Source organism: Amblyraja radiata, chromosome 1 (assembly GCF_010909765.2).
Source record: "Amblyraja radiata isolate CabotCenter1 chromosome 1, sAmbRad1.1.pri, whole genome shotgun sequence".
Classification (NCBI taxonomy): Eukaryota; Metazoa; Chordata; class Chondrichthyes; order Rajiformes; family Rajidae; genus Amblyraja; species Amblyraja radiata.
The window spans coordinates 139,764,228-139,786,259 of record NC_045956.1 but is presented as its reverse complement, the minus strand read 5'-3'; the positions used below and the strand labels follow the sequence as shown (position 1 = coordinate 139,786,259).

Sequence of the window (22,032 nt, the reverse complement as noted above, 5' to 3'; positions counted from 1 at the left end):
GTGGGCGGCCTGAAAATAGTGGTCGTGCAGCGCAGCAGGCACAACAACCTTGTGTCCCTTCGCAACCACGCCGTCGTGCAGCACGAGCTCATCACGGACCAGGAAGTAGGGCACGGCACCTGCCGGCAAGGCGGAGCAACGGTCTGGCCAGCCCTGCTGGATGACGGCTGCAAGCTGTTGCAGGGCAGGATCACTGGCAGTGTGCTGGACTGCATTTTCTGTGAAGGTACAATATTGACATTGAGCACCATCAAGTCAGACATTTCATATGGGTGGCGATCGGTGGACGTTAGCGGTGCGCAGGACAGCGTGTTGGCCACGAACATGTCCTTGCCTTTGCGATAGAGAATCTCGAACGTGAAACGCTGGAGCTGCAGCATCATGCGCTGCAACCGGGATGAGACCACATGGATCGGCTTGTTGTGGATGGTGACAAGCGGCTGGTGGTCGGTCTCGATGGTGAAAGTGTGGCCCAGAATGTAGTCCTTGAACTTGGAGCAGGCAAATACCACAGCCAGCAACTCCTTCTCAATCTGAGCATAGCGCTGCTCGGCCTGGGTCATGGTGCGGGACGCGTAGGAAACAGGCAGCTGCAGGCCGTCGTGGAGCTGTAGACGAGCGGCACCTTGACCGAACTGGGAGGCGTTGCAGGTGATGACAATGGGACGCTGTAGGTCGAAAAATTTGAACGTGGGGGTATTGACCAGCCTGGACTTCAGGACGTCAAAAGCTCTCTGGTGTTGAGGGAACCAGGCCCAGGCAGTGTCCTTCTTAATCAACTCCCTCAGGGGCGCGCTCAGCTCGCTGAGGTCGGGGATGAACTTCCTCAGGTAATTAACCATGCCCAGGAAACGCTGCAGGCTGGGCACGTCAGTAGGTGAAGACATTCCGGAGATGGCAGGCGTTTTCTGCGGGTCGGGCTTCAGCCCCGAGGCTGTAAAAACATGGCCCACACAAGTGACCTCCGGGACGCGGAATCGGCACTTCTTGGGGTTTAATTTGAGGTTAATCTTCCGGGCCCGGTGGAGGTTGTGCTCAGCAACATCCTTACCGTAGACCAGGATGTCGTCAACGATGATGGCACACGGTAGACCGGCAAACAGTTGCTCCATTGTCCGCTGGAACACCTCGCTGGCAGAGTTGATCCCGAATGGCATTCGGAGGAACCGGAACCTGCCAAAAGGGGTGCTGAAAGTTGTCAGGTAGGAGGACTGTTCATCAAGCGGTATCTGCCAGAAGGAACTCTTGGCATCGAGAACGGAAAAAATTGTGGCCGGGCCAACCTGTGCAGCGACGTCCTCTACTATTCGCATGGGGTAGTGCGGGCGTTTGATGGCAAGGTTCAGGTCCTTGGGGTTGATGCAAATGCGTATTTCGCTTTTGTCCTTTTTCGCGGCAACAACCATAGTGGAGACCCACCGGGTGGGTTCGCTCACCTCTTTCAGGATGCCCATGGTAACCATGTTGTGCAGCGTCGACTCAACTTTATCCTTCATGGCGACGGAGACGTGGTGTGGCGGACGGATCGCAGGCTCGACATTGCGGTCGACAACAATCTTGTAGTTGCAGGGCAGCTTGCCCAGCTCGTCGTCAAAGCGGTCCGGATATTCGATCAGGGGGTTCATAAGGGTCTGCACCTGGTGGATGTCACGGTGGAAGGAGACCAGCCCCAGGTCTTGGCAAGCTCGGATGCCCAACGGGGTTATGCAGTTTGAATCGAGCAGATAAAAAGTGAGGGGCCGAGAGGTCTCCAGTATCTTGCAGTGCAGAGTTGCCTTCCCCACAGGAACAAGCACTCCTCCCCCATAGGCATGCAAAAGGGAGCGATCAGAAGTGACTTGCTCATTAGTTCTTATCTTCCTGAAAAGGCTTGTTGACATTACATTTGCGACCGCCCCCGTGTCGATTTTCGCGGTGAAGGTCGAGTTGTTCACAGTTACACGAACTGAAGGGTCCGTTATCAGAGCAGGTGCATCCAACAGTGAAAATATGCTGGTCTCCCCCTGGGAGGAACTCGAGTCAGACATAGGGAGTTCGTCAGGCTGGTACTGGTAACCAAGCGCGCTATCAGCTTGCTCCAAATTGTTTAACATACGCCGCAACAGGGTTCCCACGGGAACGACAGGCAGCAGAGAAATGGTTCAATTTCCTGCAGAAGTTACACGTTTTACCCAAGGCAGGGCACACATTGAATTGATGAGAGGCAAAGTTACAATTGGGGCACCGCTGCGGGTTGCATCCCCTGGGAGCAGTGGGCCCCCGTTGTCGTGGCGGGCCCGTGTTCCGCCGACGGCCAACAACACTGGCAAAGTTAATGTCATGATCAGCCTGTGACACCGCCGAGGAGACAGCCTCGGCCATACGGCAGTCGCGCATAGCCTCGTTAAAAGACAGGTCGGGCTTGCGCAGAAGTTCAGCCCTCAGCTTTTCATCGCGCAGACCATAAACCAGAATGTCCCTGGTCAGTTCATCGGGGGTCAGCGTGTCAAGGCGGCACCGCCTGGCCAGGTGTCGCAGCGCAGCGACATAATTATCAATGGATTCACCTGGGTTCTGATGCCGCCCGAACATTTTAAAACGCTCTAAGATGCAGTTAGAGGGGATGTCGCACATCGCGGTAAACTTAGCAATTAAACATACCGGGTCCCAAGCAGTTTCACCCGCAGCATAGACGAATGAGTCCGACCGTTCCAGGGCATCGGGACCAGCCAGGTTGAGAAGCAGAGAAGCTTTGACCTCAGGGGTGGCGGCAGGATGAGCGATTGTGACGTAGTGGTCGAAGTCACGTCTAAAGACATCCCACCGATGGGCAATGTCTGAATCGAAGACAAGCACATCGGGCTTGCGGCAAAAAGTGGCCATAACGAGGAAATAAAGAAAGGGGAACTGGGTCAAAAGTAAATAAACAACCGATAAACAGGAGGCGCAAGGTTAAGATTTATGACACCATGTAAAGATGTGTCATCAACACACGGTGTCTTTACTTCACTTTATTCATACTGTAACATACATTACTGCACTAGCTGTACGTGGTCTGTCACGGGAACTAGAGAGAAATCAGTGGGTGGGGAGGTTGTAATTATACTTGTGATATGGGGAGTGGTTAGTAGTGGTGAGGTCACTATGTTAAAGGTACATGCACATATCATCTACAACAACCATCAATCAGGCAAGTAGCAAGTCTACTGGGCAAGTTAATTGCTTCATTTCCAGCTGTTCAGCTTGGACCACTGCATTATCAGCAGCTGCAGAGAGCAAAGATTGCAGCATTGAAAAAACATGCTGGACATTTCGATAGACCTATGCAACTACCTAACACAGCAATTGAGGATATAAAATGGTGGATTAAAAATGTGGATTGCTCTTACAGGAAAATTCTGATTGAATCACCAGCTACCATTTTACAAACAGATGCAAGTGCACTGGGATGGGGAGCTGCGGATGCCATCTCAAGCTGTGGAGGTAGATGGAATGCAGAGGAAGAATCTTTGCTCGAGACACATGGCATTAATTATCTGGAATTACTAAGTGTATTGCATGGGTTGAAAGCCCTTTGCCGAAAGGTACAAAATTTGCATGTACAGGTTCAGATTGACAACACTATGGCAGTGGCATATGTCGATCACATTAGTGGAATCAAGTCAGAAGCATGTGACAGATTGGCAAACATGATTTGGCACTGGTGCATTGAGAAATATATTTGGTTTTCTGCAATTTATCTACCAGGTAAATTCAACATAATTGCAGATACTAGATCAAGAAATTTCAATGACAATAAAGAATGGATGGATGTTAAATCGTGACATTTTCCACAAAATTGTGAAAAAATTTGGGAACCGTAGATGAGTTTACGTTAAATTGGGGTGGAATGTTTGTATGCATTTCCTCCCTTTTGTCTCATCAATAGGTGTCTACAGAAGATCAAACAAGATTATGCTTCAGGATTGTTGGTGTTTCCAGATGGGCCCACACAAACATGGTATCCATTGGGGTTAAAAATGGTGACTGAACCCATTATGGATGTCTTTAGACAAGAAAACCTACTTGTGCACCCTGTAACTGGTGAATTTCATCCTTTACATGATCGTATTGATTTATTGATTTGCAGATTCTAAAAAGTACCTAGAAGCAGTACATTTCTTACATTAAGAAATGGGAACAGTTTCTTCAACACAAAATATTTCTTACCACACTGCAGATGCTTCAGATGTTGTAGAAATTTGTCAAAATTACATTTTGATGATAATTTAAGATGTAGTGCGATCAACACAGCAACGAATGCTTTGTCGGCATACTTGTAGATACATGAAAGGCATCTTTAATATGACTGAGATATACGGAAATCTGGAATATGAGGGATGTATTATCACTACTTAGGGATTGTGATCCCATCTCAAATTTGTCGTTAGACAAAATTACGATGAAAGTAGTCATATTAATGGCTTTAGTATCAGCTTAAAGAGTACAAACATTACACGTTAAGGATAGACCGAATGGGAATGAAAACAGAGGAAATTACATTCTATGTCTATGACCTGCTAAAACAGAGCAGACCATGAGTCTCGGGGTGTAAATTGATTTTCAGCATATCCTGCAGATCAAAGACTGTGTAGTTACATATTTAAAATACTACATTGAGACTACCAAACATCCTAGAGGTGTAGAATCTGGATTATTCATCAGCCATAAAAAGTCACACAAAAAAGTGACAACACAAACAATTTCAAGATGGCTGAAGAAGGTGCTATTGGATGCAGAAATTGATACTGACAAATTAAAATCTCATTCCACAAGGGCGGCAGCAACATTGGCGGCCAAGGATTTGGACGTTCCAATAGGCCATATCCTTGCGGCCGCAGGTTGGGAAAATGAAAGGATGTTGCACAAGTATTATCACAAAGAAATTGCAGACCCTGGTGTATTTGGTGGTACTGTTTTGAATTCAGTATTAAATGTCTCTAGAGATTAAAATGGGACACATAATGTTACCATAAAATAAACCACTAATTAATTAAACAAGTATGATGGTTTGCATGTTATTGACTGTTTTTCACTCATAGAGTCAAGCAAAATGCAGTGATACGCCGGAACCCAATCTACGGCCTGAAATCACAGAAGCTTTAAAATCTTCACATAGTCACTCACGTAGTAAGATTAAACAAGAACTTACCAGTTTGAAGTTTGATCTTTATTTTATGAGGAGTTACGTCGAGAGATCAAACTTCAAACTGGTAAGTTCTCGTTTAATCTTACTATTATATTCTGCAAAATCTAGCTTTTCTACAAAGTTGATTTCATTGTCACTTTTACAACAAGGTGGGGTTGAGATTAAAAATATCAATTATATTCTACAAATCTATTTCAAATAATTTTGTTGAATGTTATAGTCAGCAAAGGAAAGAACATGACGCAAAATAAGCCAGAAGGTAATGTATTTCTAAATCACTTGCATGCGATAATGTACCATTTGTGGTAGTACTTGGTATCAATCCAAGATTGTGTGAGATATGCTGCTGAAGGAGTATCTGTGTAATCCAGCATGCTTGCATTCGAGGATCAATTCGGGATCTCGTCATTTTGTATCATTGCCATTTGAATTGATTTGAACTTGATTTCGCAAAATCAAGATTCCCAATGGAAAATGTGAAGATTAGTTTAAAAAAATGTATGTTTCTTCGACAGGATGAAGAAGGGTCTCAACCCGAAACTTTACTTATTCCTTCTCTCCAGAGATGCTGTCTGACCCGCTGATTTACTCCAGCTTTTTGTGTCTATCTTCGGTTTAAATCTGCATCTGCAGTTCCTTCCTCCATATATGGTAATACAGGTCTTTGCTACCTACAGTTTGGCACGAGTGTTTGCATAGTTATAGAGGATCCCAGGAAATGTGAAAATCTTTCCAAATATGGCAAAGGAAATTAAATGCCGAGCTATACTGATAGCTATGTGATTTATACTCTAGTAAAAAAAAAAGCTAATTAGTATTTTAAGCTAACTGTATAATCCATTTTGCCTGAAACATGTTATTCATTTTCTCAGCCCTTTTAAGTTCAAATTCCAAAAATGGTTAGTCATTTGAAGATAATTGTGGATAAAACAATATTCTTCCAATCTTCATCTAAATATTTTCTAAATATTTTTTTTTTGCTTTTTCTGCTAAAACATTCTTTGTGTGAGGGTCTTTCTGATGCCTGAATGAGTGGCATATGCTAGTTGTAGTATTTATGTGATTACATTTAAATATAAATTGACATTATAGACAATAGACAGTAGATGCAGGAGTAGGCCATTCGGCCCTTCGAGCCAGCACCACCATTCAATGTGATCGTGGCTGATCATCCCCAATCAGTATTGATTGCGACATTGATCTGCACTCTCGCATACTTTGCCATTACTGCATTTTACGAAGACTATCAGACCATTTGTTGGAACGTCACTGAGCTGAAATACTATTTCTCCTGCCACAGTTGCTGTCGGACCTGCTCATAGTTCCTGCATTTTCTCATTTTATTTACTATTAGTTCACTTTCTGCGTTTTGCTTTGCTGCCTGACATATTTCCTGCATTTTATTTTTTGGTTTTGTTTGCCAAGTGCAGGCGATTTCCATATTCGTGTTTCTGCAGCATTACATTTGTATTTATCCATATTCGCTATTGTAGCAAAGCTACCACCCTTGTTAAAGCCACATGATTTAAATTAACCAACCAGGAGTTGTCTTGTCAGGAGGATGACCTGCAGGACTGCACGAGTGTCGGTAGAGGGGAGATTTGCAGCATGAACCGAGTGATTACTCTGCAATGGCCCAGGCTGTTTGCTCCCCATGGGATTCTCGGTCTGTCCACGACCTTGGTGGCAACGGGACTGGGCAGCGGTGCGCAGGTAGGGAGCCCCGGGCAAGGCCCATCGATGTGTGTCCGGGACCGCGGTGACTGACAGATGATCCCTGAGCCAAACAGCTCTCAAACCTAATCCCCAGCCGCACAGTGGAACCTAAAGCATCGCAGGGTTTGCAGGTCTGGCGGAACTGGGAGCGCTTTGGACTTTGGTTCCGGGATTGCCACTGATAGGCAAACTATCCATGTAATGTAGACACGAAGTGCTGGAGTAACTCAGCGGGTCAGGAAGCATCTCTGGAGAACTTCTGAAGGAGGGTCCCGACTCGAAACGTCACCTACCCAAGTTCTCCAGATTTGCTGCCTGTCCCGCTGAATTACTCCAGCACTTTGTTTCTTTCCTTGGTAAACCAGAACCTGCATTTCTTTGTTTCCTCATATCACGTCCTTGGTGCATTTACATCCTTCCAGAGCACGCCGCCAGCGTGGATTAGTCAATACACCGGTGAATAGAATTAGTTTAGAGAGAGAGCAGAGTATTGAAAACAAATCATAGAATCACACAGCGTGAACACAGGCCATTCGCCCAACTCGTCCACCCTTAAATTCCACTGCCCAAGTGATTCAAGTGCACAAATTGGTGGTGAATACTAAACTTTGCCCTAACATACATTAGTTTGATTTCCTTACTCTATGTTGCAACTGTACTAGTTGACTCGGGCCACAGCACTTTATCGTATCTCCACATCCAGAGTATCACAATCACACTTTATTCGCCAAGTATGTTTTGCAACATACGAGGAATTTCATTGGCCAGGTCAGTCATACAATTAAAAGCAACAGATCACTCAAAAACACATTTTGACATGAACACCCACTACAGTGACCCCTACACATTCCTCACTGTGATGGAAGGCGAAATAAACATAGAAAATAGGTGCAGGAGTAGGCCATTCGGCCCTTCGAGCCTGCACCGCCATTCAATATGATCATGGCTGATCATCCAACTCAGTATCCTGTACCTGCCTTCTCTCCATACCCCCTGATACCTTTAGCCACAAGGGTCACATCTAACTCCCTCTTAAATATAGCCAATGAACTGGCCTCAACTACCTTCTGTGGCAGAGAATTCCAGAGATTCACCACTCTCTGTGTGAAAAATGTTTTCCTCATCTCGGTCCTAAAAGATTTCCCCCTTATCCTTAAACTGTGACCCCTTGTTCCGGACTTCCCCAACATCGGGAACAATCTTCCTGCATCTAGCCTGTCCAACCCCTTAAGAAATTTGTAAGTTTTTATAAGACCCCCCCCTCAATCTTCTAAATTCTAGCGAGTACAAGCCGAGTCTATCCAGTCTTTCTTCATATGAAAGTCCTGACATCCCAGGAATCAGTCTGGTGAACCTTCTCTGTACTCCCTCTATGGCAAGAATGTCCTTCCTCAGATTAGGAGACCAAAACTGTACGCAATCCTCCAGGTGTGGTCTCACCAAGACCCTGTACAACTGCAGTAGAACCTCCCTGCTCCTATACTCAAATCCTTTTGCTGTGAATGATAACATACCATTTGCTTTCTTCACTGCCTGCTGCACCTGCATGCCTACTTTCAATGACTGGTGTACCATGACACCCAGGTCTCGTTGCATCTCCCCTTTTCCTAATCGGCCACCAGTCGGTAACCCCACTTTTTAAGAAGGGAGGGAGAGAGAAAACGGGGAATTACAGACCAGTTAGTCTAACATCGGTAGTGGGGAAACTGCTAGAGTCAGTTATTAAAGATGGGATAGCAGCACATTTGGAAAGTGGTGAAATCATTGGACAAAGTCAGCATGGATTTACAAAAGGTAAATCATGTCTGACGAATCTTATAGAATTTTTCGAGGATGTAACTAGTAGCGTGGATAGGGGAGAACCAGTGAATGTGGTGTATCTGGACTTCCAGAAGGCTTTCGACAAGGTCCCACATAAGAGATTAGTATATAAACTTAAAGCACACGGCATTGGGGGTTCAGTATTGATGTGGATAGAGAGCTGGCTGGCAAACAGGAAGCAAAGAGTAGGAGTAAACGGGTCCTTTTCACAATGGCAGGCAGTGACTAGTGGGGTACCGCAAGGCTCAGTGCTGGGACCCCAGCTATTTACAATATATATTAATGATCTGGATGAGGGAATTGAAGGCAATATCTCCAAGTTTGCGGATGACACTAAGCTGGGGGGCAGTGTTAGCTGTGAGGAGGATGCTAGGAGACTGCAAGGTGACTTGGATAGGCTGGGTGAGTGGGCAAATGTTTGGCAGATGCAGTATAATGTGGATAAATGTGAGGTTATCCATTTTGGTGGCATAAACAGGAAAGCAGACTATTATCTAAATGGTGGCCGACTAGGAAAAGGGGAGATGCAGCGAGACCTGGGTGTCATGGTACACCAGTCATTGAAAGTGGGCATGCAGGTGCAGCAGGCAGTGAAGAAAGCGAATGGTATGTTAGCTTTCATAGCAAAAGGATTTGAGTATAGGAGCAGGGAGGTTCTACTGCAGTTGTACAGGGTCTTGGTGAGACCACACCTGGAGTATTGCATACAGTTTTGGTCTCCAAATCTGAGGAAGGACATTATTGCCATAGAGGGAGTGCAGAGAAGGTTCACCAGACTGATTCCTGGGATGTCAGGACTGTCTTATGAAGAAAGACTGGATAGACTTGGTTTATACTCTCTAGAATTTAGGAGATTGAGAGGGGATCTTATAGAAACTTACAAAATTCTTAAGGGGTTGGACAGGCTAGATGCAGGAAGGTTGCTCCCGATGTTGGGGAAGTCCAGGACAAGGGGTCACAGCTTAAGGATAAGGGGGAAATCCTTTAAAACCGAGATGAGAAGAACGTTTTTCACACAGAGAGTGGTGAATCTCTGGAACTCCCTGCCACAGAGGGTAGTCGAGGCCAGTTCATTGGCTATATTTAAGAGGGAGTTAGATGTGGCCCTTGTGGCTAAGGGGATCAGAGGGTATGGAGAGAAGGCAGGTACGGGATACTGAGTTGGATGATCAGCCATGATCATATTGAATGGCGGTGCAGGCTCGAAGGGCCGAATGGCCTACTCCTGCACCTAATTTCTATGTTTCTATTCAGATAAAAGTCTACTTTCCTGTTTTTGCCTCCAAAGTGGATAACCTCACATTTATCCACATTATACTGCATCTGCCATGCATTTGCCCACTCACCCAGCCTATCGAAGTCACCTTGCAGCCTCCTAGCATCCTCCTCACAGCTAACACTGCCCCCCAGCTTCGTGTCATCCGCAAACTTGGAGATGTTGCATTCAATTCCCTCGTCCAAATCATTAATATATATTGTAAATAGCTGGGTTCGCAGCACTGAGCCTTGCGGTACCCCACTAGTCACTGCCTGTCATTGTGAAAGGGCTCAAAGTCAGTCCGAGGAGGCTTCCAGCTCCATCGATGGAAGGCCGCAGAGCGCCCGGAGAATGTGATCCGAAAATTAATCACATCTCCGGCAAGGTAAGAACTTGAAAAAAAGTTTCCACCGATCCCCGATCCCCTCTCCTCTCTCCCCACATAAAATAAACCGAATAACATTAAAACAAACTTTTAACACACTAAAAAATAACAAAAAGAATGAAAAAACGAACAGACTGCCGGCAGGGCAGCCATCGCCCTGGCGCCCCATGGTTGACCTGCTCATGGAAGGATGTAATTAACATGGAAAATGTGCAGAGAGGATTCACAGAGAAGTTACAGGACTGGAAGACTTGAGTTACGAAAAAAGGCTGGATAGGTTGAGATGCTTTCCCTAAGAATATAGGGAGGTTGCACGCAGTCGAGGTCACGACCTGTGACCCGTACTGTTGCCACGCAACGCCAACAGGAGTACACGCGATGAACTGCAAGTAAGCATTTGTTATGGCTGCCAGTACAGCGGACCCTTCTTCTGGCCCAGAATCCGGACTGGTTGCACACTCGTGGACCCCGGGCTGTCTATCTCCACGTCGGGAGGGGAGGAGGTCGGCGGGGGGGAGTTGGGGAGGGGGGTGGAAGAGGTCGGGGTGTCGGTGCAGCGCAGTCAGTGACTCTGGGTGGGCGGAGGGAGCAGACAGTCCCCAACTGCTGCCGACCCACAGCCCCTGACAATGCAGCCCACGGGGAGACGGGGTGGAGGGCGGCCATGGCCGGACAGCGCTGACCCCGGGGGGGGGAAGAGAGAGAGTGGGGGCTGTCCTGAGGAATGCGCTCCTTCGGCCGCTTACACCTTGGTGCTCGGGTTCAGAGCAAAGATACTAGAGCATTTGGTTCTTAGCGCTCAGTCACCCAAAAAAATAACCCCACAATATTGCAATCAAATTGCTCTGACTTTGAGTTCGCTTTATATTGCGAAGGCTTATCGAGAAGGTGTTGTCTGGACACGACAATGAATGCGGCTATTAGTCGCGGATTGTTAAAGACGCTACACCATGAGATAACACCAGTTTAAACTGATACCTTCCCGCATTCAATGACAGCACCCATAATTATTTACAGTGCAAAAAAATGACCATTTCGGCGGTTTGGGTTTTTAACAGGTAAGAAAGTACGCTTTTCGTGTGTTAACAGTGTATACCGAGGCCGCCATGTCCTCCACATGGATTGAGCTGCTCCCTGCGTCACGCCCTTTGACCCGATGACCTTACGTGCGACCCCCCTATAGGAGTCTGGGGTTACCTTACAGAGGTATAAAACTATGAGGGGCATAAATAAGGTGGATGCTCACAATCTTTTCCCAAGGTAGATGAGTCTAAAATTGGAAGAACGTAGATTTAAGGTGAAAAGGAAAAGATTAAAAAGGGACTTGAGTGGAAACTTTTCCACTCTGGATGTAGGGTATGTGGAATGAGCTGGTGAAGGTATTTGTTACACGTACTGAGATACAGTGAAAAACTTTGTATGCTATCCCGTCAAATCATACCCTACATGAGTAGAATCAACCAATACTCAAGCATAACAACAGCTGTAGAGGCAGGTACAACAAACCAATAACATTTAAAGGGCAGGCCCATGGATAGGAAAGGTTTTCGAGGGATATTGACAGATGGGACTAGTTCAGGTGGACATCGTGGTTAGCATGGATGAATTGTGCCAAAGACCCTGTTTTCATGCTGTATGTATGACTATTAGATGTTACTACTAATAATATCCAAACACTAATTTACTTCACTTTGTTTTACTACTATGTAAATTTTCTCGTGAAGATGGTGAGTTTAAACAGAATAGAATACACAAGTACTCTGGACCTCAGCTCCAGCTGCAAACCTATGCACGTTCCTCACCCCTGATGTTCCGGAACCCAACTCTAGCTCCTGCTGCACCCCCAGCCTGATCTGTACCCCAGATACCAGGAATGAAGGGGATCATTTAGTTCATGTCCAGGTACTGACCTCAACACCATCAAATGGATCTTTACGAGGTGCTGCCCTTAAAAAGACTGCCAATACCATCAAAGACCCACACCACCGTGACCACCATCTCATTTCACACTTACCATTGGGAAGAAGGTACAGGAATCTGAAAAACCGAGACCATAAGGTTCAAGAATTGCTCCTTCCCAACATCCAACGGGCTCTTGATCACTACACAAAAATAACCTTAACTATGAACTTCCATGGAATGTCTTTAGTTGCACAAAGCACTATGGGTTTTGTTTTGCACTAGTATTGTGGTTATTGAATTTTCTAATTATTTTATCTGCATGTGCTGTGTTTACAGGCTTATTAAACTGCTGCGATTAAGAATTTCATTGTTTCACTGTCAGTATGAAGATTAAAAGCTCTTGACTCTTGATTGCCTGTACTTTTCAGTAAAACATGAATTGGGGTTGAGTGCAGATGAATGGGTACCAGAGTGCCTGCTTAAATGCCATTGTTGTATCTGCCTGCACCACAACGCCTGGCAGCCATTCAAGGCAGCCATCATACAAGTATGAAAATACTTGCCCCCAAGACCTCCTTTTAAACTTTGCCCCTCTCACCTTAATGCTATGCCCTCCAGCATTTGACAATTTCACTCTGGGGGATAAAGGTTCTGACTGTCAACCCTATCTATACATCTCACAATTTTAGACACTTCTATCAGTTCTCCCCTTGGTCTCCGGCGCTCCAAAAAATCCAAGAAGGATCTCGACCTGAAACGTCACCCATTCCTTCTCTCCAGTGATGCTGCCTGAGTTACTCCAGCATTTTTGTCTACCTCTTCTTATAGCAAATACCCTCTAATCCAAACGGCATTCTGATAAACCTCCTTTGCAACATCTCCAAAGCTTCCACATCCGTTATGTGGTGACCATACTCCAAATGTGGCCTGACCAAAGTCCTATAAAGAAGGGTCTCGATACGAAACGTCACCTATTCCTTTTCTCCAGAGATGCTGTCTGACCAGCTGAGTTATTCCAGTTTTTTGTGTCTATCTTTAGTTTAAACCAGCATCTGCAGTTCCTTCCTACACTACGCAACATATTAAACTTTTTTTTTCTTTCATACATTAAGAAAGGCTACTGCTCATCAAAAGTAAATGATAAGGAAGTGCTCAACGCAAAGTTAGCTGATGATGCAAGAAAGAAATATGGAAATCAACCACCTACGATATTCTCAAAAATTATTGATAAATCAGTTCCTGCGGACATCATTTATGAAGACGACCAGGTATATTTACGGCACTGAATTTCATTTTACTTGTGCTATTCACGTGCTCCAAATGAATTTATTTATCTGAATGATTAGCAGTTAAAGGAAGTAATTGCATCCATTTATTTTGTATTATAAATTATAAATTGATGCTAATGTCTGATTAAGAAGTGTAATGTGACACACGCGGTTTGAATGCTTTCCCAAGCTAAATGTGAAAATTTGCTCTAAATAAGGATATAGATCATCTACGGAGAAACTGATGAAGAACCTCACAGGAGTTTTATGTATTGTTACTGAGACATACGAGAGCCTTATAGGAATTGACAGAGTAGCTGCCGAGAGTCAACTGCGAAGGGACAGTGTCTTAGGATAAAGAATGGACCACTCAGAAGTAAGATGAGGAGAAATGCCTATAAGCAGAACGCTGCTAATCGCTATAATTTGCTACTACAGGGCTGTGGGCATTCGGTTGTTGAATATATTCAAGGCAGGGATCAACAGATTTTGGAACGTTGACAGAATGGGAGGGTATGGAGATTGTGTGGGAAAGTGGACGCATGTCATAGGATCTGCCACGATCTTTGCAAAGAGAGGAGTGGACTCAAGGAATCATATAAACCACTCCTGATTCTAGGAGAGAGCAATTTCACTGTTTGTGCAATAAAGATAGTTCATCCTTGTTTACCAGTGACTTGTTTTATTGTATGTAAAATCTCTTTCTAAATTACTATTACAATTTTATAATGCAAAATGCAAAATCATCATCAAGAGGAGGCGAGTTTCAAGTTGACGACTTGGTTTTAAAATGTCCATTGATTATATCATTTGATAATTTCTAGTTCTGTATATTTACTGTATCTTCTTCTGTGTAGTGCCTATCCTTTAGAGATGTAAATCCTCAGGGTCCAGTTCACTTCCTTGTGATACCCAAAGTCCCAATACCACGTATTAGTGCCTCAACAGATGATGACAAAGAGGTAAGTGTGGATAGTTATTTATAGAATATAATGTTGCTGTTGGTGAGCAGTAAATGGTAATGTTACTGAGTCCATTTTGTTCACCCCCCCCCCCATTCTATGCTGCATTTGCTAATAAAAAGCATTGGTATAGCAGCAGGATAAGGCCTTTCAGACACTTGAACCCGCTTGTCATTCGGTAAGATTACGACAAATCTTTTTACCTTCGCATCAATTTCCTGCACTAATACCATATCACTCGATTCCAGTATCTAAACGTCTTTTGATCGTTTCTACAAACGTAGGAACTGAACCCCTGTGGCCTTCCTGCGTAGAGAATTCCAAAGATTCGCCATCCTCGGGATGAAGAAATTTCCATCCCTGTCCTCTTCATTTGAGACCATTAACTCTGTTTCTAGACACCCCTGGGGAAACATCCATAGAAACCCGACCAGCCACGTGAAGTGGAGTGGCCTTGCCGTGGGAGACTTTATTTCCAGCTTCCATGTGCTGTCCAGTTGCCATTGCTTGAGGACAAACATCAAGAGGCTTAAGATAAAGTTAGAATTGTGCTCACCTGCGGTGGCTGAATAGACTGACAATAAGATCCATGAACTACCACTTAAGCAGAGTAAAGGATGGTTACAGGTTCCCGCAGGTCATCCTTTACTGGATGAATGGAGTTTGATTGCTCTTTAGAACGGTGGAAATCAGTTTTCAGCTAAATTTGTAGTAATCGCAGAGTTCCAAAATTTGATCTTGTTTACTTCATTGTTAGCAAATCCTGAATGTGGAATGCAATGCACAGACACAGCAATAGTGTGGCTCGGCACAAACATCTGAAGATTCATTTCTACCCCTAGAATTTTAACACTCGAATCCTAAAGATGTTGCATCTTCACCGAACACCGGGTGGCGCCGCGATGGCAACCTCTCCAGCAGTGTGTCATTTCGACTTTTTTTGTTATTTTTAGTGTGTCTAAAATGTATGTTTTAATGTTTCTCGGTGTGTTTTATGTGGGGTGGGGTGGGAATAGGGGGAAACCTTTTTCAGTCACTTACCTCGACGGAGATGTGATCTTTCTCCGTCCCCCCCTGTGGCCTAACAGCTTGGATTGGTGCGGCCCCTCCTGGAGACTGGCCCGGAGCTTCAAGCCACAAGCACGGCGCGGACTTACCATCGGGGAGCGGGTGATCCTTTGCGGAGGATCGCTGTGGAAGTGCTCCGACTGTGGGGCCTGTGGACTTTAACACCGTGAAGCGGCCGACTTGGGAACTCCATGCCGCGGAGTGTTCCGATCCGTCCCGACGCCGGAGTTTCCATCATCCCAACAAGAGGGCTTGAACAGCGGACCGTCGCCAGAGGCAATGCTGAGGGTTCAAAAAGCCCCGACTACCACGGGTGAACAAAAGAGGAAGATGACTGAAGATGATGAGGAATGTTGATTCCACTGTGGTGGATGTTTATGTTAAATGTATTGTATATTGTGTTATTTTTTACTTGTATAGCTGTATGGTAACTCAAATATCACTGTACCTTAATTGGTGCATGTGACAATAAATTTGAACTTGAACTCTTCTTCATCCATCTTGAGTTACAGGAGTCTGATTCTGCAAAAGCTTCACTTTTGAAATGCTCATTGCTTTTAAATTTGAAACATGACCTGGCACATATCTCTATTTCACACCTCCTCCAGCTCCACCGTTCTCAATACCTTTCCATTTGTAGCCTCTTGTGCTTCCCTCGTATTTATTGATATTCAGCTGCCTAGGCTTTGAGCTTGGAAATGCCATCACCAAACAATGCCATCTTGAAGATGCATCTTACAACCTACTTCTTTAACAATTTCACTGCCAAGTTATTTTTCCACTATTGGCCATGACCTGAGTATACTCACGGGTGGCACTGAACAGGCTAACCAAGGTGTCGGTTACCTGTATTCTTATTTTCTTATGTGATTTGGCCTTATATTTTGAGGCCAAACCAAATAAGAAAACAGAAAATAAGAAAACATCCATATTTGTTGGATAGTGCCATGATAAATTTTAAATACAATATGTAAATTGCAAATTGTTGAAATAAATATATTGACGGCAAACTGTGGATGTCAGATTTAAGGAGCATTGAAAAGATACAAACTACAGGGGTGAAACAAGCATTTATTTGAAAGCTATGTTACAGTATATTTGCATTGTTAAAACCTCAATGCATTAGATAAATCAAACATGAACATTTTAATTGTGATAAAACGTTGTTTTTTGATTGTGCAAACAGCTGCTGGGTCATTTACTGATAGTGGCTAAAAACCTTGCAAAGAAAGAAAGGCTGACAGATGGCTACAGAATGGGTAAGTCGGCTAAAGCTTTACGAGTAAATAGAAATGTTATAAACACATCTTCTGATTCAAAGAATGAAGGAAATAGCGTTTTCCCAAAATGTTATGTTTTAAGTTTAAAGACCAATTATTTATCCTTGGGCCAGAGCTAGGGATAGACGCACCACCTAGAATGTGCCGACCTGCAACATTTCACTGCTTAGAAACTAATTCTAGGCTACCTCTGAGAGGCAACAGCGTCCCTTGACTACACTGGCATTAGCTTCAGAGGTGTATGGTGTGCACATATTGGCAGCTTTGTTAAAAAAAGTTAATGTTTTGATAATAACACTTGGTTTCTCATTTTTAACTGAACTCTAACTTTCCACAAATGTTTCACTCACATTCTTGAACCTTGCACTTTGTACAGTTATCTATGCTTAGTTGACTATTTTTAGACAGTATGATGTACTGAAAAATAACCCCAGCTTTCTCCAAGCCTCTATGTGGCTTCCAGCACAGAAACTTTTCCTGTCAATGGAACTACAAGACATGGGACATAATCGGGCCATTCGGCCCTTCGAGTCTGCTCCATCTCTCGATCATGGCTGATCTATTTTCCCCTCTCAATCCTATTCTCTTGCCTTTTTCTCCGTAACCTATAACCAAACTTCCTCAAATGTATGGAGATACCAGACACTGCAGATGCTGAAATCTTGAGCAAAACACAAAGTGTTGGGGAAACTCAGGGACCAGACTGGAGAAGGGTCCCAACCCGAAACGTCACCTATCCATTCCCTCAACAGATGCAGCCTGACCCACTGAGTTACTCCACCACTTTGTGTTTTATCTCATACAATGCTGTATGATTGTGGAGTGATTGTATTTTATGAAGCCAGTGTGCATATGAGGGAAATACATTGGTCATGTAGGTTTCTTGCAGTTGAGAGAATCTGTATGGCAGAGGTCAAGGGATTAGCTGGTTCTGTAAATGTGTCTTAAGAGTCCTGACGTGTGATGAGCCTTGGGGCATTGGTGATCCATGGCAGTGGTTAAGGAGATGATGAAGTGTTTCCTTGAGAAACCTTCAGAGGACCTCAGACTACTAGGCTTTTCTATGGCACAAATTAAGTGAAAGTCAAATTGCCAACTGCTATTAATTGGCAGTTAAACAATTGTTAGAGCAGTAATGAAATTTAATAAGCAAACTTTCTGATCCAGTATTTCCTTTCTCTGAGCCATTCATTGATTGCAGTAATGGGCCTGTCCCACAGGCAACTTTTTAGGCGAATGCAGGAGACTATGCAGTCGCCACATGTTCGTGGGTGGTTGCCGGGAAGTCGCCTTCATGGTCATGAGGAGTTCCCGCATTCTGGGAACTAGTTGCGGCCTCATTATGGTCACTGTGAATGTTTCAACATGTTGAAAAATTAGCGGCGACTAGAATTAAGCCGCCATGGAGAATAGCGAGAATTCACGAGCTGTAGGCGGGTTGCTAGGAGGTCCTAGTGGGTTGCCAGGAGGTCGAAGGTTCTCGTAGGTTGTAGCCGGTGCTGACCGGTGAATTTCATTGGCTCATTGGGGAAAAAAAACGTAAGCAGTGGTTTTCAGAACCAAAAATAACCGACATGGCGGTGTGGCTGTATCACCTTGGCTTTGAACCGTGTGAATATTTTAGACAGCGCTCCCCCCCCCCCCCCCCCCCCCCCCCCCCGCTTGCCCTGTCCCCCGCCTGCATTACGGGCTGGTGAAGGAAGGTGTGTGTGTGTGTCTGTATCCTCCCCCCCCCCCCCCCCCCCGCCCGTTCCAGTCTCCGGTTTTCCAGGCGATAGCCGGCTATTTGACAGTCGCATGACAAATCGCTTAAGTGGGACAGGCAGGCCCACCGTGGATTGTGGATTAAAAGTTACATTAGCAAATTTCCAGATGATACAAAGCAGTGTGACAGTTGAGGAGGATGCTATGAGGATGCAGGATGACTTGGACACGTTGGGTGAGTGGGCAGATGCATGGTAGATGCAGTTTAATGTGGATAAGTGTGAGGTTATCCACTTTGGTGGCAAAAACAGGAAGGCAGATTATTATCTGAATGATGTCAAGTTGGGAAAAGGGGAAGTAAAATGAGATCGGGGGGGGGGGGGTCCTTGTTCATCAGTCACTGAAAGTAAGCATGTAGGTACAGCAGGCAGTGAAGAAAACTAATGGCATGTTGGCCTTCATAACAAGAGGAGTTGAGTACAGGAGCAAAGAGGTCCTTCTGAAGTATACAGGTCCCTTGTGAGACCACACCTGGAGTATTGGGTGCAGTTTTGGTCTCCACATTTGAGGAAGGACATTCTTGCTATTGAGGGAGTGCAGCATAGGTTCACAAGGTTAATTCCCAGGATGGCGGGACTGTCATATGCTGAAAGAATGGAGCGGCTGTGCTTGTATACTTTGGAATTTAGAAGAATGAGAGGGGATCTAATTGAAGCATAGGACACGCTAGAGGCAGGAAACATGTTCCCGATGTTGGAGTCCAGAACCAGGGGCCACAGTTTAAGAATAAGGGGTAAGCCATTTAGAACGGAGATAAAGAAAAGCTTTTTCACCCAGAGAATTGTGAATCTGTGGAATACTGCCTCAGAAGGCCAATTCACTGGATGCTTTCAAGAGAGAATTAGATAGAGCTCTGAAAGATAGCAGAGTCAATGGATATGGTGAGAAGGCAGGAACGGGGTACTGATTGTGGATGATCACATTGAATGGCGGTGCTGGCTCGAAGGGCCGAATGGCCTACTTCTGCACCTATTGTCTATTGTCCAAGCTGACCATTGATCACCCATTCATACATCTTATTGCACTTACTTACCCACTCCATGTACATTAGGGACAAATTTACAATGGCCAATTAACCTACAAACCTGTATGTCTTTGGGAAGTGGGAGGAAACTGAAGGAAACCCACGTGGTCACAGAGAGAGCATGCAAACTCTACACAGACAGCACCTGAGATCAGGATATGAACCGAGTCTCCGGTACTGTGTGACAGCAGCTCGATCAGCTGTGCCACCCACTAAACCATTTGCTGTCTGTAACTGTAGATTTCCTTCCACACTCCAAAGATGTGGTAGTTGGCAGGTTAATTGGCCACTATACATTGCCTCTATTATGTGGGTGAGTGGGATAATGTGAGAATGGAATTAGTGTAGGATGAGTTTAAAATGGGTGCTGATGATCCATGTGGACTTGGCTTGCCACAACACCTGCTTCCATGCTGCATAACTCAATGGCTCAAACAAAGATAGCATTCAGTTCAACTGAAGTATCCAGGCCTTTAACATTGTGGTACATAAGTTACTAACACCGACCGAGGTTCGATCAAAACGTGGACACAAGAGGAATGGTCTTGGACAACGGAGAATTATGTTCCAACATCGGTTAACTCAGTTGGGGAAAAACAGAAGGAAACCAAAATGCGGCAGCAGAAACATATTTAACTCGACAGTTGTCGCTAAAGTTTTACTTCAAATGTTTATCACTGTTTTACTATGGATGATTTAATACATTTATTGCCTTTCCCAAAATATCACTGTAATCACCTTGGGAGTTTCCAGTAAGTCACAACGGACTCTCCCTACATCTATTTGCTATCCAGTGACACCCTGTCCAAGAATATTTGTTTTTGTGTGAACATTGGGTAAAGGCTGCCTTGTTTGTTTTATTTTACTTTAGATATATAGCATAGAAACAGGCCCTTTGCAGAACCTAGTCCACGCCAACCATCGATCATCCGTACACTAGTTCTATGTTAGACCACGAACATGTCCTACACACTAGGGGCAATTTACAGAGGCCAATTAACCCACAAACCTGCTTGTATTTGGAATGCAAGAGGAAACCAGAGCACCTGGAGGAAACCCAGTAGTCACAGGGAGAACATGCAAACTCCGCACAGACAGCACCCATATTCAGGACCAAATCAAGGTCTCTGGCGCTGTGAAGCAGCAGCTCTACCACTGTTCTGACCGAGGGCAATGTACTACATAGTCATAGAGTGATACAGCGTGGAAACAGGCCCTTCGGTCCAACTTGCCTACACCGGCCAACATGTCCCAGCTACACGAGTCCCACCTACCCGCGTTTGATCCATATCCCTCCAAACCTGTCCAATCCATGTAATTGTTTAACTGTTTCTTAAACATTGGGATATTCCCAGCCTCAACTACCTCCTCTGGCAGCTTGTTCCATACACCCACCACCCTTTGTGAGCAAAAGTTACCCCATAGATTCCAATTAAATCTTTTCACTTTCAGCTTAAACCTATGTTCTTTGGTCCTCGATATAGCGTGTAGACTTGTGAATGAATGATGGGGACTTAATGGAAGCAGGGAGGGTTGTAAACTGCAGTGTGTAGAACCTTCAGCAAATAAAGCTAAGGAGATAGAGAAAGAAAATTCTGAATTCCATCTGCTTATTTTGTTCCCCATTTCTGGACAATGGTATTATCAGAATTATCTAGGGTTCATCTTTACTTACTCATAAAACTATTTGTTAGTTTCTTAAATACATATTTTTCTTCTTTTAGTGATTAATGATGGAAAGAATGGAGCACAGTCTGTGTACCATCTACACATCCATGTCATTGGAGGTCGTCAGATGGGCTGGCCGCCTGGTTAGAAGAGATAAAACTGGCCCCCACGTGAACTGAATTCGTCCTTCCATCGATTAAATATTTTTTTGGAAGAACTTGCTAAAGAAATAAATATGAGCAGATTAAAAAAGTCCTTTTTTTGAAACACTACAGAAATTGTGTCCATTTGATTATAAAAATGTAATTCCTTCGTTTAAATTGCATCACTTCAGTGACATTGTATCAGGCAGTCTGTTGCAATCATACTTAAATAATCATGAACATAATCGTAATTTATTAGCCAAGTATGTTTTGCAAACAGGAATTTGATTTGCCATACAGTCATACCAAAAAGCAACAAGACACACAACTTCACAAAATTTGCCATAAACATCCACCACAGCGGCTCCTCTACAATCCTCACTGTAATGGGAGGCAATAAAGTCTTATCTTCTTTCCTGCTTTCTCTCCCGCGGCCGGGGCAGCCGAACCATCCTCAGCCGGGGCGATCGAAGCTCCTGCAGCTTGGAGCTCCCGAAGTTGGTCCATAACCAGGGACCGCGAGCTCCACGATGTTAAGTCCGCAGACTCCAGCAGTTGGAGATCCCAGTCGGTCCCCAGCAAGAGGCCCCGAGCTCCACGATGTTA

At 44.7% G+C, this 22,032-nt stretch overlaps 1 protein-coding gene across 1 annotated transcript; it reads left to right on the top strand.

The window, feature by feature from the left end:
- Nucleotides 1–6,689: 6,689 nt before the first annotated feature.
- Nucleotides 6,690–21,552, top strand: hint2 (histidine triad nucleotide binding protein 2). Its single transcript, XM_033031478.1, has 5 exons — nt 6,690–6,880; nt 13,362–13,517; nt 14,375–14,479; nt 16,734–16,806; nt 21,340–21,552. Exons 1-5 carry the CDS (start codon nt 6,776–6,778, stop codon nt 21,429–21,431), a joined length of 531 nt encoding a protein of 176 aa, XP_032887369.1. The 5' UTR covers nt 6,690–6,775; the 3' UTR covers nt 21,432–21,552.
- The last annotated feature ends 480 nt before the right edge of the window (nt 21,553–22,032 follow it).

What these genes read in the sequence shown, in the direction of transcription:
- hint2 (XM_033031478.1), top strand. Translation starts at nt 6,776, where the DNA reads ATGAACCGAGTGATTACTCTGCAATGGCCCAGGCTGTTTGCTCCCCAT. An exon ending in GACTGGGCAGCGGTGCGCAG is followed by an intron (nt 6,881 to 13,361) that starts GTAGGGAGCCCC and finishes TCATACATTAAG; the next exon opens with AAAGGCTACTGCTCATCAAA. An exon ending in TCATTTATGAAGACGACCAG is followed by an intron (nt 13,518 to 14,374) that starts GTATATTTACGG and finishes TCTTCTGTGTAG; the next exon opens with TGCCTATCCTTTAGAGATGT.